Genomic DNA, 16689 nt, shown 5'->3' on the forward strand with positions numbered 1-16689 from the left:
TTTGCTCCATTCATATTTGGCATAAACCATAATTATATAACATAGGGGTATGACAATATATCCACACAAAATGAATGTTCATTAATATGGCACACACAAAAGCAGCAGTTTAACACAAAGAACAGGAAGATACATGATTATATGTTCAATGAAATATCAATGAATGAGACATTCCAACATTTGAAATTTCAGGCAGGTCTCAGCAAAAGGTAAAAAACCAAATGTATGACATAACTTTGAAAAAATAATATTTTTTCAAACTCCATCATAGACATCTCTCTGCAAAGAAGAAATATTGAAACAAACATATTTCATTCAAGACTCACCTGGCTGTTTGGATCTCCAAGTAAGTTACATATATGTGGCACAATCTTGCTCAGTGTTAAACTCTGAGCTCCGTATCTATGACAGACAAACAGGAGAAGGGCAGAGAAAGAGAAAAGAAAAAATAATGAATAATCACAATTTTGTTTTGTTTTTAAATCTGAATACAGGTTTCAAAACAGGCTATAAAGCCCCACTTACGCATTGAGCGTTGCAATAAGGCAGAGGCAAATTCCTTCTCTCGTCCGGAAATTCTTGTGTTTGAATCCTCCCAAAATCCTGTCCCATACATACTGCCACAGGGAGAGAGAAAAAACAGAAAAATGAACCCAGAACCAGCTACAGTTTTACATTTCTTGATGCTGGATATTATGTAGTCACAAGTGAGTAGACCCAGACATAGATATCAGTGGGAACAGTCAACTATTAAAAAATACACAGACACACATATATACACTTCAAAGGAGCATTTTAATGTGATTGGTTGCTGCTTTTCGTTTTCTTTTGTCACTCACAACTATCACATTCACACACTGATCTTCAAGAAAGTCTTACCCTGATGGAGAGAGGGTAAGGACTGCAGGTATAATGCCCAGAGCTATGATTCAGTTACCAATGAAATATGTATTTAACGTGCAATGAGTCCAGCCATCTCGGACTGCAACAGGTGAACAGGATACATGACATTTGGAAGGAATTTTCCTTGTAGCATCTAGGAATTAATATCTTTCAGCAAATTTCACCAGGCTCCACCAACTATAGACTAAGTGTTCCTAACAGAGAATGTTTGCAAGGGCAGGAGGTTGCAGGTGGGAGTTAAGACACATTTTAATATCAGAAACATAAAAGCCATTTAATGGGTTTCTGCAGCCATTAATTTAACAGTGACGCACTGATGCTAACTGTGTGAGCTCATTTAACAATAATCTTCACAGTGGTACTCCATATTAAATTCTTGATGCCAATTCTGGTTCTAGAAATGTATTTAATATCACTAACATTTAGCACTCTCTACACTTTACATGTGCTCTCTGCAACATCTACTGACTGAGAGCCCTTCCAGACAGCCTCTATAGCCCAGAATCCAATCCTAGGTTTTCTGCTTTAAATTGGATTATATGAGTCCACACTGCCAGATAATCTGGGATAAACAGAAAACCTGGGATATAGGGGCCTGTCTGGAAGGGCCCTGAGCAGATACCTAAAGAACAGTTGCAGAAATCCATAGCATTTCAAGTTTGTTACTGGTGGAGTTCAGCTATGGTGTGATTTCAAAGTTGGAGACAACAGTGCAGGCCCATTCCATCCTCTCCCTGAACATATTTTACACCTAAATGGGCCTTTATAGAAACACTGGACTTTCTTACTATTATCAAGGATTTTCCATTATGGAATGGGAGTAAATATCGCAGAAACATTAAGAAATTTAGAAATATACTTTTAAAAATTGAGTTAAGTCGTTAAAACATCATCTGTACATTTATGACATATTTTTGTTTTTGCCATATTAACCTTATAGTGGGCTCTGCCAATCTGTAGGCTCTCAATTCACAGTTTCAACTGACTGTGGATCATCGTAGCCCATATCTAAAATAGTAGTGATGTGCACATTGATGTGTTGATACTGACTTCCTCACAACATTGTCATCTTATAACAGGGGCACAACTATCCACATTATTTGCCATCCAAAGGGGTCCCCAGACTTCCTATGGATCCAGAGGACCCCATTGTTGCTTTTCAGTCATGTAGTTACTCAACCAAGCATGTTGTTTCCACACACACAATATCATGTAATGATTGTAAAAAAAAAAAACCTGTTATATGCATTTACTGCCACTCTACTTTCCTTGAAATCAAATGGAAATACTCAAATTATTAAGGAGTTGTGACTAATTGTTTTTGAAGAATAACGGTTATGTGGGATATTATGAAAAACTGAAGAGGAGTGTTGTGCTCCAGGAAATGTTGCCACTAGAAAAAAGGTTAATTACTAAGCAGTAATTGATAGTAAGCTCCTTATAGTAGCTAAGAGTCTATCTGTAAAACAGAATATACAAGTGGTCACAATTTATTTATTTATTATTTACCCTATTTATACCCCGCCTTTCTCTACCCCGAAGGGGACTCAAGGTGGCTTACATGTGACAATTATTCAATGCCTTAACAAATACAACATTAATCTTAAAATTGATTGAATTAAAATTAGTACATATTAATGTTTAAAAACATTACATTCAATATTAAAACCAACCCCACCCCACACAACTATGCTCCAAATCTGGAAGCCACTTGTTTCTATGTTGAAGTTGGATATTTCAATGAACTCACCTGAGGACTAGCAGCTTGCTCCATGATTTTTAGCAGTAGTGCCTGATCCTGTTCTCGCACGGAGTCTTTTGAATCTCCCAACCTGTCAATTAGACTAGGCAGCACTAAAAAGATAAAGCAAAGCTGATTAGAGAAGAGAGCACAAGAAGAGAGCTAGAAATATAGGCAGATAGTACAATACATAAATACACGTCTGCCTTCCCACTCAAAACCTCCCACATGTCTCAAGGCAATCTGAACAGTGACTTTGGCAAACTATTCCTATGAGAGGAACAGACTCTTGTTTTGGACAAAATAGGCTAAAAACAAGATTGCCTTATGAGTATCATCAAAGTATTAGTTACTTATGGTACTTTCTTTAATATAACATTGTATACCTATTTTAAAGTAAATCGCCTAACAACTTTATGATATTAGACTATTAAAAATACTAGCTGTAAAATAAAATAATAAGCCATGACCAAGGATGATATTTAAATGTAGCAACTATACCTACTGACCTATCCACAGGCAATGTTAGCAAACCAAAAGTAAAAGGTTTGACTACAATAATATATATGGTAATGCTAATCGTGAACACCACTCCTATGGGCTTTCCCTGTTGCTCTCAAAGGAGGCCTTATGCCCCAAGTCCCTCCTTGGCCCCACACCTAAATCCAGAATTGGCAAGTGCTGCCCAGAATTATAGATAATAATAATAATAATAATAATAATAATAATAATAATAATAATAATAATAACAACAACAACAACAATTTTATTCTTATAACCCGCCACCATCTCCCTGAAGGGACTCGGGGCGGCTCACATGGGGACGAGCCCAACAAAACATAGGTTAAAAACACAGTACGTGAATTAAAACAATATAAACTGAATAAATTTACAACAGTATAAAACACGTAAAACACAGCAATTACTTAAAAACCTGGCCGCAAGTACAACATATGCTGAGGGTGACTAGTGCAGGACTCTTAAGTAGAGTTCGTAGGAAGTACAGGGACAATCAAGGATAGGGGCAAGAGGAGCGATCTCATCAAGATGCTGGAAATCCAAAAAAGGTGAGGAACGGAGATAAAGTGCAACGGGAATTTGTAAACAACTGCCTAACTGATGATGATAATAATAATAACAATAATAATTTACTTGTATTCCGCTCTATCTCCCCGAAGGGACTCAGGGCAGATTCCTTCTTAGAATCATAGAATAATAGAGTTGGAAGAGACCTCATGGGCCATCCAGTCCAACCCCCTGCCAAGAAGCAGGAAATTGCATTCAAAACATCCCTGATAGATAGCCATCCAGTCTCTGCTTAAAACCTCCAAAGAAGGAGCCTCCACCACTATCCAGGGCAGAGAGTTCCACTGCCGAACAGCTCTCACAGTCAGGAAGTTTTTCCTGATGTTCAGGTGGAATCTCCTTTCCTGTAGTTTGAAGCCATTGTTCCATGTCCTAGTCTGCAGGGCAGCAGAAAACAAGCTTGCTCCCTCCTCCCTATGACTTCCCCTCACATATTTGTTCATGGCTATCATGTCTCCTCTCAGCCTTCTCTTCTGCAGGCTAAACATGCCCAGCTCTTTAAGCCGCTCCTCATAAGGCTTGTTTTCCAGACCCTTGATCATTTTAGTTGCCCTCTTCTGGACACATTCCAGCTTGTCAACATCTCCCTTCAACTGCGGTGCCCAGAATTGGAAACAGTATTCCAGGTGTGGTCTGACAGAATAGAGGGGGAGCATGACTTCCCTGGATCTAGACACTATATTCCTATTGATCCAGGCCAAAATCCCATTGGCTTTTTTAGCTGTCGTATCACATTGTTGGCTCATGTTTAACTTGTTGTCCATGAGGACTCCAAGGTCTTTTTCACACGTACTGCTGTTGAGCCAGGTGTCCCCCATATCCTTTTTAACTCCAAAGCAAATGCAGGATGGGGCAGCCAAATGCCTTCACCTTCACAGTTTGTTCACAGTGAAATAACAATTTACCAAGCTCATGAGTATAAATGTCAGAGCAGATTTTCTCGAGTTCTAGAAAGGACAGGAAGTGATAAACCAGGATCCAGGACTGTAGCTGCATTTCAATCTGTGAACAATGCAAAAATATCCTCTTTTTTGGCTACATGCAGACAACCAGATCCCAAATTTCACCTCCCAAATGTCACCATATTTCATCTTACAAACTGCTGCTTCCTTATAACTATGACAGTTGACTTGTACATCTGCTCTCTCCTTCAGTCTCAAAATAATATTTGCAGAGTGATAAGCAAGGAAAAGAAAACCAATACTACAAGTCACTTGGCTCGGGTTTTTCTAAAGAAACTCACCTGTGCCAGTTTGAGCTTTGAATCTGTCTTGAAGCCGTGACACCAGGGCTGATAAGATGTCCAAGCCCAGCAGGACAACCTGCAAACGAAACAAAAAAGAGACCCAGAGATCAGATAGGGAGTACGCAAAGTAAACACAGTCAGAGAGGCATAAAGCAGCGGGGCTCCCTGATACTGCATTAATATTCACCATTTCCAAAGATAAACCCTGAAAAAGTTAGGTATCCTCCAAACTGATGAAGTAGTAAGAGGGCTAGTCTGTGGGAGCCATAGATGAGTATGATGCTGACACAAATTTAACTGGAATAAATTAAGTATCAGTTGCTGCATATATTTCATGGGAAAGACATTGCGCTCCCGCCTCTTCCCCACTTCATTTTCGACTGGAGAAAAGGCTGTTCCACGGGCAAAGAGACCCTGTGCCCCCGTCTTGCTTTCTCTGCCTTAAATGAGTGTTTGGAGATCCTGCTGAGGAAGCTGGCAGAAAATATAGTTCTCTGTGCCAGACTCAGCAGTTAATTATGGCTTAATTAAGCCAAGAAGGATGGAAGGAAGAGCTCTGCCCCATCCCTTAGTTTTGAGCTACAAAAGCAAATGGGGACTGAAGTTGCAAGCCAGGATAATGCAGACATGTCAGAAGCATTATTTCAGAGAATGTAGAATGAATGCAGTTTGGCACTACTTTGCCTTGTCTCACAGCTATGGAATCGTGGGAGTTCTAGTTTCACAATGTCTCTAGCCTCTTCTGTCAAAGAGGACTGCTACATAACCAAATTACAAAATCCTGGATTTTGCAGCATTGAGACATGGCAATTGAAGGGCTGTCAAACTGTATTAATTCTACAGAATAGATGCACTCTTAAATTAAACATATATAATTAAAGATATATCACGACACCTATGAGTCACTTGATTTCATAGACTTGATTTCATAGAATCCTAGAGTTGGAACAGATCCAATCCAGCCCCCTGCCAAGAAGCAGGAATATCGCATTCAAAGCACCCCCGGCAGAGGCCATCCAGCCTCTGCTAAAAGCCCCCAAAGAAGGAGCCTCGACCACACCCTGGGGCAGAGAGTTCCATTGCTGAATAGCTCTCTCTCACAGTGAGGAAGTTCTTCCTAATGTTCAGGTTAAATCTCCTTTCTTTCCTGTAGTTTGAAGCCACTGTTCCATGTCCTGTACATGGTCATCATGTTTCCTCTCATCTTTTTCTTCTGCAGGCTAGACATATCATTTGATGTTTTGAACATTTAGATCTTTAACTTTCTCTGCCAAAGAGTGCTGGTGCCTCACCAAACTACAACTCCCATGATTTCATAGGATTGGGCCATAGCAGATAAAGTGGCGTCAAACTGCATTAATTCTACAGTGTAGATGCACTCGGAGACGCTTTCCAGGCCTTCCTGTGTTGGTGTGATATCTACATACTATACAAAGTGTGCTGCCATTTTAATGTGGACTATATATATTATAGAAAGTGCATATTAGAGGTAAAAGTAACAATCTACATATACCTTATTATTAACAATATCAAATTACATTACATGTTTTAAAAGGCAGGAAATAGAATTGATACACTTGTTTTTGAGCAGCAACAGATGTAAAGTTAGGGAAAATGCTTTCCGATTACTTCCTTGCTGAATTTCCAGCCGAATGATCATGCTAACATTGAAATGAACCCAGGCATTTTATTTGTTGTCATTCTTTCATATCACTGAAATTGTTTGAAACCTCCCGCTGATACAAATATTACAACTATATTCATTATAATTTAATTTTTCAAAACGTGGCCTACAAATCATTCCGCCACAAACATTGCAACACAGGTCGTTTTCAGCATTGCTCTTTATTACTAATCTGTGCATTATAAAGCTAGCTTTATTTACAGTTTTATCCTGCCTTTCTATTAAAGAACTTAAAATGCCCAAAGCGGCTGCCAAATATCAGTTGAGAATTAAAAACAAATTAAAAAACAAAACAAAAATAAAACAATTTAAAAAAAACCAAGCATGTGGACCATTTCAACAGAAAGGAAGAGACCATTAAAATGAACAAAATCTGGCTACCAGTATTCAAAAACTCTAAAATTATGCAGAGGAAATAAAGAGCAACACTCAGAAAAAGGGGAATTCCAGACAAGAAACAATCAGGGCCAGCTAACACCTCCCAACAAAGGATTGGGAGCAACAAGGAAGCAGCCAGGCTTTGAAGATGAAAGGCCATTCAATGCTAATCATGCTTGCCAATTGCAACGTTTACACTTGCCCCAAGCAGACAAGAGTTCTTTCCCCCACCCTGGACTTTCCACAGATATATAAACTCCACCTGCCTAGTTTCCAACAGACCTCACAACCTCTGAGGATGACTGCCATAGATGCAGGCGAAACGTCAAGCGAGAATGCTTCTGGAACATGGCCATAGAGCAAACCAAAAATAGTTTATTACAATTATTATTAAAATTTACTGAAATCCTGGCAGTCATCACTAATTAACTCATTTTAAAAGCCTAGGTTGAGGGTATTTTGTCTTCTCTTTGTTCCTAAAAATGGGATTTGCTTCTGCGGAATTCATTCCAACACCTAAAAAATGCTGCAAAGTAGCTCAATGGGCGAGGACTACATCTCCCACAACCCCTTGCTTTGACGCATGCTCGCTGCGGCTTCCGGGAGTTCGCTCGCAGCTCTATAGAGCGAAGGTTCCCCCGCCCCGCCACCGCCCTCTTATGCAAATGAGCGCGCCGTGATGCATTATGGATAGGACCTAAAATCCCGACAAGAGGCCGGTTGCTCCGAAGTACGCGACAACAGGGAGCGTTTGCAAGTATTTTGTAGTCCATTCGGATATGCAGAACAAAGCCATCCCACCCCCGCAACGTACTCGCTGTGACGACAAAGACAGTTCCCGTCCATATCCCCAGATTGTCACGACGGTTTTCTCTTCAACCGTCCTTATCTTGGGGTTGCGCTACTGTTCAATGAACGTATAGTGAGAACAGTACTGCTAACGCCTACACAACACTTGAGCATCCCTGGGGTCTAGGCCCCAACGTGGTGCAATTTTTGGAATCCTGCTTTCAAGCACCTTCAATGAACAGTAATGAAATTAAAGGGAAATTGAATCAACAATTGCCTTGTATTGAATGATTGTAGCAGTTGCTCGAATTCTCAACTAGATGGCGCTAGAGACTATGCTTAATTTGTAATAGAAACTTCCAATGCTTTAAAAGCAAGGTCTGCATCTACGCTCGCAATAACCCATAATATTTGCTTTGAACTGGGTTATCTGAGCCCACTGCCCAAAGCAGAAAATAAGGGATTTTATTCATCTGTGTGTGGAAGGGGCCCAATGCAGTTTAACAGTACAGTAGAGTCTCACTTATCCAACATAAACGGACCGGCAGAACGTTGGATAAGCGAATATGTTGGATAATAAGGAGGATTAGGGAAAAGCCTATTAAACATCAAATTAGTTTATGATTTTACAAATTAAGCATCAAAACATCATGTAATACAACAAATTTGACAGAAAAAGTAGTTCAATATGCAGTAATGCTATGTAATAATTACTGTATTCACGAATTTAGCGCCAAAATATCACGATATACAAAAATGCCTTGGATAATCCAGAACGCTGGATAAGAGAGTGTTGGATAAGTGAGACTACTGTATTTCAAACTCAATGCTGAGAAATCTCAGGATTGGTAGATTAATGAGCTTTAATTAAATCTGTTGTCGAAGACCGTTAATGCTAATCAAGGTGATTAATTACACCATTCACACTTGCCTCCAACAGACAAGAGTTCTTTCTCCCACCCTGGACCTTCCACAGATATATAAACCTCCCTTGCTTAGTTTTCCAATATACCTCACAAACTCTGAGGATGCCTGCCAGAGATGTGGGCGAAACGTCAGGAGAGAATGCTTCTAGAAAATGGCCATACAGCCCGGAAAATGCACAACAACCCATTTAATTAAATCCTCTGCTTCATTCTCATTTCCTGGAACTCAGATGCATTTGCAAACTCCAAACTAGAGATCCCAGGGATGTAGCTCCAGCAATTAAATGAGTTATGAGACTTGTCAAAGGCTTTCATGGCTGGAATCACTGGGCTGCTGTGGGTTTTCTGGGCTGTATGGCCATGTTTCAGAAGCATTCTCTCCTGATGTTTTGCTCACATCTATGGCAGGCATCCTCAGAGGTTGTGAGGTCTGTTGGAAACTAGGCAAGTGGGGTTTATATATCTGCGGAAGGTCCAGGGTGGGAGGAAGAACTCTTGTCTGTTGGAGGCAGGAGTGAATGCTGCAATTGGCCAACTTGTAGACAATTTCAACAGAAAGGATGAAACCATGAAAATGAACAAAATCTTGGCCAGCTTGATTAGCATTGAAAAGCTTTGCTGCTTCCTGCCTAGGGACATCCTTTTCAATGCTAATCAAGCTGGCCAATTGCAACATTCACACCTCCCTCAAACAGACAAGAGTTCTTCCTCCCTCCCTGGACCTTCCACAGATATATAAACCTCACTTGCTTAGTTTCCAATATACCTCACAATCTCTGAGGATGCCTGCCATAAGATATGGGTGAAACGTCAGGAAAGAATGCTTCTGGAACATGGCCATACAGCCTGGAAAACTCACAGCAAGCTGGTTATCAGACTGCTATAACTGTGCAGTGTGGATAACTCAATTCAAAGAAGCAACTCCTTTTCAATACCTTTCAATCTTTTTTTCTCCATCCACAAAACAGATTTCAAACCACCTCACCCAGCTATCCAGTCACTACTGAACTTACAGCACAGTTTTATATACATCTAATTAAAAGCAAGTTCAATTCCAATGTAATGGGAACGAGGGTGCATACATACTGCAAAATGAATGCAGTTTGAGACCAATTAAACTGCTATGGCTCATTGCTATAAAGTCCTGGGAATTGTAGTTAGCCAGAATGTCCTAGCTAGCATAGCTCATGGTAGATGCACTCCAAAGACACCTGTGTGTCTAACTGAAAGCACGCTTCCATACAACAGCACTGAACTACAAATCCCAGCAACTCCAGCCAGCAGAGACAATGGTGAATACTAGGGACTTAGGGCCCTATCACATCACACTATCATGACATTATTATTCTAATTTAACTGCCATAGTGACACAGTACGTAATCCTGAGATTTGAAGTTTAAGGAAGGCCATTTAGACTGAGTAACTGTGAGTTTTCCGAACTGTATGGCCATGTTCCAGAAGCATCCTCTCCTGAAGTTTCGCCCACATCTATGGCAGGCATCCTCAGAGGTTGTGAGGTCTGTTGGAAACTAGGCAAGTGGTGTTTATATATCTGTGGAATAATGTCCAGGATGGGAGAAAGAGCTCTTGTCTGTTGGAGGCAGGTGTAATGTTACAAATGGCCACCTTGATTAGCACTGAATAGCCTGGAAGCTTCAAAGCCTGCCTGTTTCCTGCCTGGGAGGATCCTTTGTTAGGAGGTGTTAGCTGGCTCTGATTCTTTCCTATCTGGAATTCCCCTGTTCTCTGAGTGTTGTTCTTTATTTACTGTCCTGATTTGAGAGTTTTTAAAAATACTGTTAGCCAGATTTTGTTCATTTTCATGGTTTCCTCCTTTCTGTCCACATACTTGTGGATTTCAGTGGCTTCCCTGTGTAGTCTGACATGGTGGTTGGGAGAGTGGTCCAGCATTTCTGTGTTCTCAAATAATATGCTGTGTCCCGGTTGGTTCAGCAAGTGCTCTGCCATTTAGACTCCTCAGTCAGAGAACTTTTGGGTCTTGGTAAACTACAAAGCCCAGAACTCCGTGGGATGTTGCTATGGAAGTAAAAGTGGAATAATAGTTTAATAACTGTGTAATGTTATAGGGCCCTTACAATCCAACCACATGATGATTCCTGTCCGTGCTATACATGAGCTGACAGAATGAGGTTATATATGTATATATTAAGCAGGATTGAAACCAAGGCAGCTCACAGCCTGGATTAAAGCAAAACACAGCTAAGAACCCATCAAAATAAAGTGTTTTAATAAAAAATTCTTCTGCTGACTTTAGTTAATACCCGAATGTCTTGTGTCAATATAAAAGCCTTTGCTTGCTCGCAGAAGGAGAGTAGAGATGCCTACACTGTAGAATTACTGCAGTTTGACGCCAGTTTATCTGGCTGGGCTAAATACTATAGAATGGTGAGAGATGTAGTTTGGGGAGGCACCTGACCTCTTGGGCAGAGAAAGCTAAAGGGCTTGTAAAACTACAAGTTGTTTCTGACTTACGGTGACCTGAAGGTGACCCTGTCATTGTGGCTGAGAGAGTGTAACTTCAATTTAGCTGCCATAGCTCCATGCTTGATTCCACAACTTCAAGGCACACAACAACAACAACAACAACAACAACAACAACAACAACAACAACTCCACCAGCATGCTGGAAACCAGAACAATTCTTCTGTGGATTGGGTTATTTCCCGTGGCATAAGCAGAAATCCTAAAAATTCCAGAATCGCAATTATTAATTAGCCTAATTAGAAATCAAGTATTCAGTTGCTATAGAACTCTGTTGTTTTTTGTGAAAATCTCAAAACTAAAATATTTGTATGTCACAGCCTTGAAGGAGCCAGATGGCTTTCTCTTGTTTTTGCAAGACTAAACAAAGTGAGGATATTTTTGTTTTAAGAAATTAGATTCTGTATTATTAGTGTCAAGCAAACAAATAAGCAAAGGATGTTCTAAAGCAGCAGTGTCTCAGACAATAAGAAAAAACACAGACCTGCCCAGTGTCTGTTGTACAGCTGTTACTTTAAAAAATACAGCCATTGGGAAGAGAAAGTCTATGATGGTTCCCAGGCCTGGCAAAGGCTAAGCAATCCAAATTTAGACCCTTAGGGATCATGTGAGAAATTCAGGAGCCCAAGGAATTACCTGGCAAATAAGAAGATTATTCTTCTATATTTCTAAAAATACTTATTGAGACGATTATTTACTTCATCATCAGTGTGCATCTCTTGGGAAAGTGTGAAAACATAAATATATGTGTGTACATGTATGTGCGTGCAGCAGGGCATCTAAATATCACAGAAAAGCAGACCAACGAAAGAAAAGGGATTCAGCAGAACTATGGTAACAGAAATTGAGCTAGCAGAAACTGAACAACATTTGCTGAGTTGCTTGCCTGAGCAACCCTATATTCTCATGGATAAGTCTAGAAATTTGAGTTTTAAAAAATCAACCCCCAAACCCTGAGTCAATTTATCCATGAGTCAACGGGAGTACTTTACCTTAACTTTTCTGTGTAGAGTGATGATAGGGTAAAGCTTAGTCCATCCCAAGAGAACCTAAAAGAAGCACCAGTCCTCTCTATTCCCCTTGCCATGGCACCACTTCTGCCCCCTTTGAATGCTTTGGGTAGAGAAATGATGCCAAGGGGTAGCAGGGCCCCTAAGACGGCATTGATGCTTTCCTCTTCTCTGAAGAAGGACCCTCAACGTATCCACAACTCACTTCAAAGTCCATGATCCTGGACCCAAACCCTGCCCCCAACTGATGCACATGGTTGACTTATACATGAGTATATATGTGGCAATTCTAGTCTTGATCTGGCATCAGAATAAGAAGAAGCATTGCAACAAATCATTTCCTTGGGAAGGGTAACAGGGTAGAGAAGTCTCTGTGCCTAGCTATGGTCAGGTCCTGTTACACTTCCAAGGCACAACGGGAAGGAACCAAAAAGGCCTCTGATAACAACCTGCTTGCTCACCTTTTGTAACAGGCGATCCCTCACACAATTGTCAGGTCAGAAGATTTACCTGATTTTACAGTACCAAAAAGGGTTTAGGGCAATGGTTCTCAACCTGTTGGTCCCCAGATGTTTGGGCCTTCAACTCACAGAAATCCTAACAGCTGGTAAACTGGCTGGGATTTCTGGGAGTTGGGGGCCAAAACACCTGGAGACCCATAGGTTGAGAAGAACCACTGCCCTACATCAACGTATCTCACAATTAGTCGAGTCTCTGAAGTGAATATTTACATTTCTGTGATGTTGTGTCTGATCTTCTGTGCTATGCCAGGCATCTCACTTCCACACAATGCAAGCCAGAACTACATGTCCAGCCATTACGCTTTCTACTAAAATCCCATCCACAAATGCTCCTCAGCAACTCAGCCTTTACCACTGCTGTTTTGTGAAGGATACACCTCCAATAAGAAGAACAAGAGACCTCTGTGTGTTCATGAGGAACACAAGTGGTATGATGCTCTTATGCTCATGTCCTGCTTTTGAGTCTCTTGTTGGCAAACAGATATCTCGATGAGATGACCCGTTCATATTACCCAGAATGACCCTTTTTGAGTTCCCAATAAGTCTATTCCGTTGGGTTTTACAAAACAATTTTTACTAATATGACTGGGATTTAGCTATATTAACTTTTAGTCTATTTTGCGAGCCACATTAGGACCCACATATGGACAAAATCTGGATATAAATACAATTATGGGTCTAGTGTCAACGGCTCCTTAAGCTATCTGATAAGCAAATGAGCCGGACTTCCTACCTGATGTGCCAAGGATCACCACCATATTTGTGCCCATTGACTACAAGTATTTGTTTCTTTTCTGGAAACTTGCCATCAAGTGGTAGCCAAAGGCTAGTAGATTAGCCATAGTCCACAAACCACTATGTTGAAACTATGTAGTACTAAAGCACACAAGAGAAGCTGACAAAGTTTCTCCCTTCAGTACTCCATGATTTCTTATAAACCACAAAAATACTGAAACATAGTTCAAGGACTGGCAAGCAGTTGGCAAGCAGTTAATGGGAACTGTACAAGGTTACTGGTGCACAATTCAGTAAACACTAACGGCCTATATAAAACAAATGCTAGAAAAGATACGGGCGCAAGGACAGGGCCATCTGAAACCCAAAGGCAAGGAGTGGAACCGGGGAGTGACTTCCTCCAATGACAAGGACTTCAGTAAAGCAAGAGTGAAACCAACAAGAATCTAAATATAAATGCATTTAAATTCCCCAACCCACTCTCAGTTCCTAGGATCAGACAATGGGGAAACAGTTAAGCCCTCTGAGACTTTTGAGCTATTTGCCTGTCTAATCAGCATTTAAAATTAGCCAAGGGGCTCAAGGCCACAGGAGTAATTACCAAGCTATTCCACACAAGCAGAAGTGGGGACAACCCAACACTGTTGGCTGACTTCTGGAAATCAGAAAAATATTATCCCAGTTGGTTTTTTTAATTCTTCATCCAAGCTATTGGGCTCCCAACAGGGCCATCAGCAGTGGCTCAAGTCCACAGCATGTTGGCTGCCTGGAGCAGGCTTTGTTGGCTTCAGTCCAGGGCTGCTTGACTTCAGCAAACAAAGCATACCGACAGAAGAACTTTGAGAAGGCTGGGATGATGTGACCACTTGGGCAACACAACACAAAACCCATGTGGGGGAAATGTCATATGGAGTGTGTAGAATATCAAAAAGTGCAGTTGTAGATTTCATGGAATAGGACATAAAAACAAACTATAAAGGATTGGAGAACCATAAGGCTTTCTCCCACTGTGTACAAATCTTCATGGCACCAGAGGTGATCTCCAGCACTTTAGTCATCTTATGATCCTTCAGGAAAGCTGACTCGACTAGGCATTTTCAAGTTCACCAATAGCATAATGTCACAGTATTGAATGTTTGTTGTGTATCATAAGCTATTACTGATAAGATCATCCAGGAAAATCCCTCTCAACGACCACAAATCATGCCTCAACATAAGCTAGACCAAGAAAGATCTCAAGATGAGTAACCCATCTCAACCAACAATCTATAGTTGTAAGTTCTTAGAAAGACACATAATGGGTATTTCTCAGGGTACATGAAACAGAACCTTAAAGTTTATGTGATCATTTAATTGCATGGATAAAAGTTTTTGAAAAAACTAGAATAGACCTAGAATAATAAAGTTGGAAGAGACCTTAAAGGCTATCAAGTAGCAGGAATACACAGCTAAACACTCCAGACAGACGGTCATATAACCTCTATTTATAGATCTCCAAAGACAGTGCACAACCCTCTGAGGCACTCTATTGATGAGAAGTGGTATACCATTTTAATGCCTTGGTCAGACCACACCTGGAATCACACTATATCCAATTCTGGGCACCGCAATTGAAGGGAGATGTTGACAAGCAGGAAGGTGTCCAGAGGAGGATGGCTAAAATGTTCAAGGGTCTGGAGAACAAGCCCTATGAGGAGCAGCTTCAAGAGCTGGGCATGTTTAGCCTGCAGAAGAGAAGGCTGAGAGGAGACATGATGAGGGCCATGTTGCCATGCATAAAGATGTGAGAGGAAGTCATAAGGAGGAGGGAGCAAGCTTGTTTTCTGCTGCCCTGGAGACTAGGATGTGGAGCAATGGCTTCAAACTACAGGAAAGAAATTTCACCCAAACATTAGGAAGAACTTCCTCACTATGAGAGCTGTTCAGCAGTGGAACTCTCTGCCCAGGAGTGTGGTGGAGGCTCCTCCTTTGGAGGCTTTTAAGCAGAGATTGGATGGCCATCTGTCGGGGGTGTTTTGAATGTAATTTTCCTGCTTCTTGGCAGGGGGTTGGACTGGATGGCCCATGAGGTCTCTTCCAACTCTAGGATTCTATTATGGTTCTATCACATTTTTCCTATGTTTACGCTGAATTTCTTTACTACTTGTTTGGATTCACTGCTTTTTCTTTATGTCTCTGCTGTTGAAGCAAACAAGCTCACTTCATTTTCTACATGATGTCAGACATTTTAAAAGGTCTGTCATTTCACCCCAGTCTTTTGTTCCCCAAAGTAAACATGTGAAGGTTTCTAAAACATTCCTTACAGCACATGGCTTGATCATCTTAAGTTACTCTTCGCTAGACACCTTCCAACTTGTCTATATCCTTCTTAAATTCCCCTGAACTGCACAGTATTTCAAGTGAAATCTGACCAAAGTCTGTACACTGTACTACTGTGACTAAAGCTTACATTGGTTTTTTAGCTGTAGTAATTTAAAATGTAAAATCAACACTTAAAATACAGTGTAGGCAGGCAAAGGTTACCACGAGAATGAGAATACAGCAAATATTAGATCTATATGGAAATACTTTTCAATGTATCACGCTCTGCAATGCTGACATTTGGAAACAAAAGGAAAGTTCATATGAACTCATACCTCTTATTTTAGGGGAAATGCCTGAATCTGGCCCATAGTCTCAGCTCTGCATTAACAACTCCAAACTCCAGGGAACCACCAATGCATAAGCACATAAATATGGCTATTAGGATTATAGAAACATAATTCAACATAGGTAAGTCAGAAATAGTATGTCTCATATTTTCAGTCCCTGTGGCAAACTGACTGCTTTTGCAATTGCATGTTTCTTTGTACTGCAAGACAAGAGGCTGAGAGTTTGCGGCATGCCTAAGGTTCCCCCAGTGGGCTTCCATGGATGCATGAGGATCTGAATATTTCTGTTCCCACTGAGTTGAAAACCCCATCCTGCTTCACCTCTGACAAATTAAAGTTGTTCTTAGCTCTGTACTCCTCTTGCTTCACATGTGGCTGGAGAAGAGTTGGCCAATCTAAAATACTATTGATATTTTTCTTTCAAAGGGACCCGAACCTTATGCAGAATTGGCAGGAGGATTTTGGGAACAGCAGTCCTCCATGAAAGTAACTTTTTCATGCTGTGACTTCATTGGTC

General features: G+C 40.7%; 1 protein-coding gene and 1 non-coding gene across 23 annotated transcripts in view; one reads left to right on the plus strand and one right to left on the minus strand.

The window, feature by feature from the left end:
* The window catches only part of clasp1 (cytoplasmic linker associated protein 1), a 232682-nt gene that overhangs the window by 149218 nt on the left and 66775 nt on the right, over window positions 1–16689 (minus strand). For all 22 annotated transcript variants that reach the window (XM_062967373.1, XM_062967374.1, XM_062967375.1 and 19 more), the window contains exons 3-6: window positions 4974–5052; window positions 2654–2757; window positions 526–617; window positions 327–402 (exon numbers count right to left, since the gene is read on the minus strand). In XM_062967373.1, coding sequence (XP_062823443.1) covers window positions 327–402; window positions 526–617; window positions 2654–2757; window positions 4974–5052 — 351 coding nt within the window. The remainder of the gene's footprint in view (window positions 1–326; window positions 403–525; window positions 618–2653; window positions 2758–4973; window positions 5053–16689) is intronic.
* Window positions 7917–8042, plus strand: LOC134295805 (U4atac minor spliceosomal RNA). The gene has a single exon (XR_010002411.1). It is a non-coding gene; the product is annotated as a U4atac minor spliceosomal RNA (small nuclear RNA).

The sequence above is a fragment of the Anolis carolinensis genome, chromosome 1 (genome assembly GCF_035594765.1).
Source record: "Anolis carolinensis isolate JA03-04 chromosome 1, rAnoCar3.1.pri, whole genome shotgun sequence".
Lineage (NCBI taxonomy): Eukaryota > Metazoa > Chordata > Lepidosauria > Squamata > Dactyloidae > Anolis > Anolis carolinensis.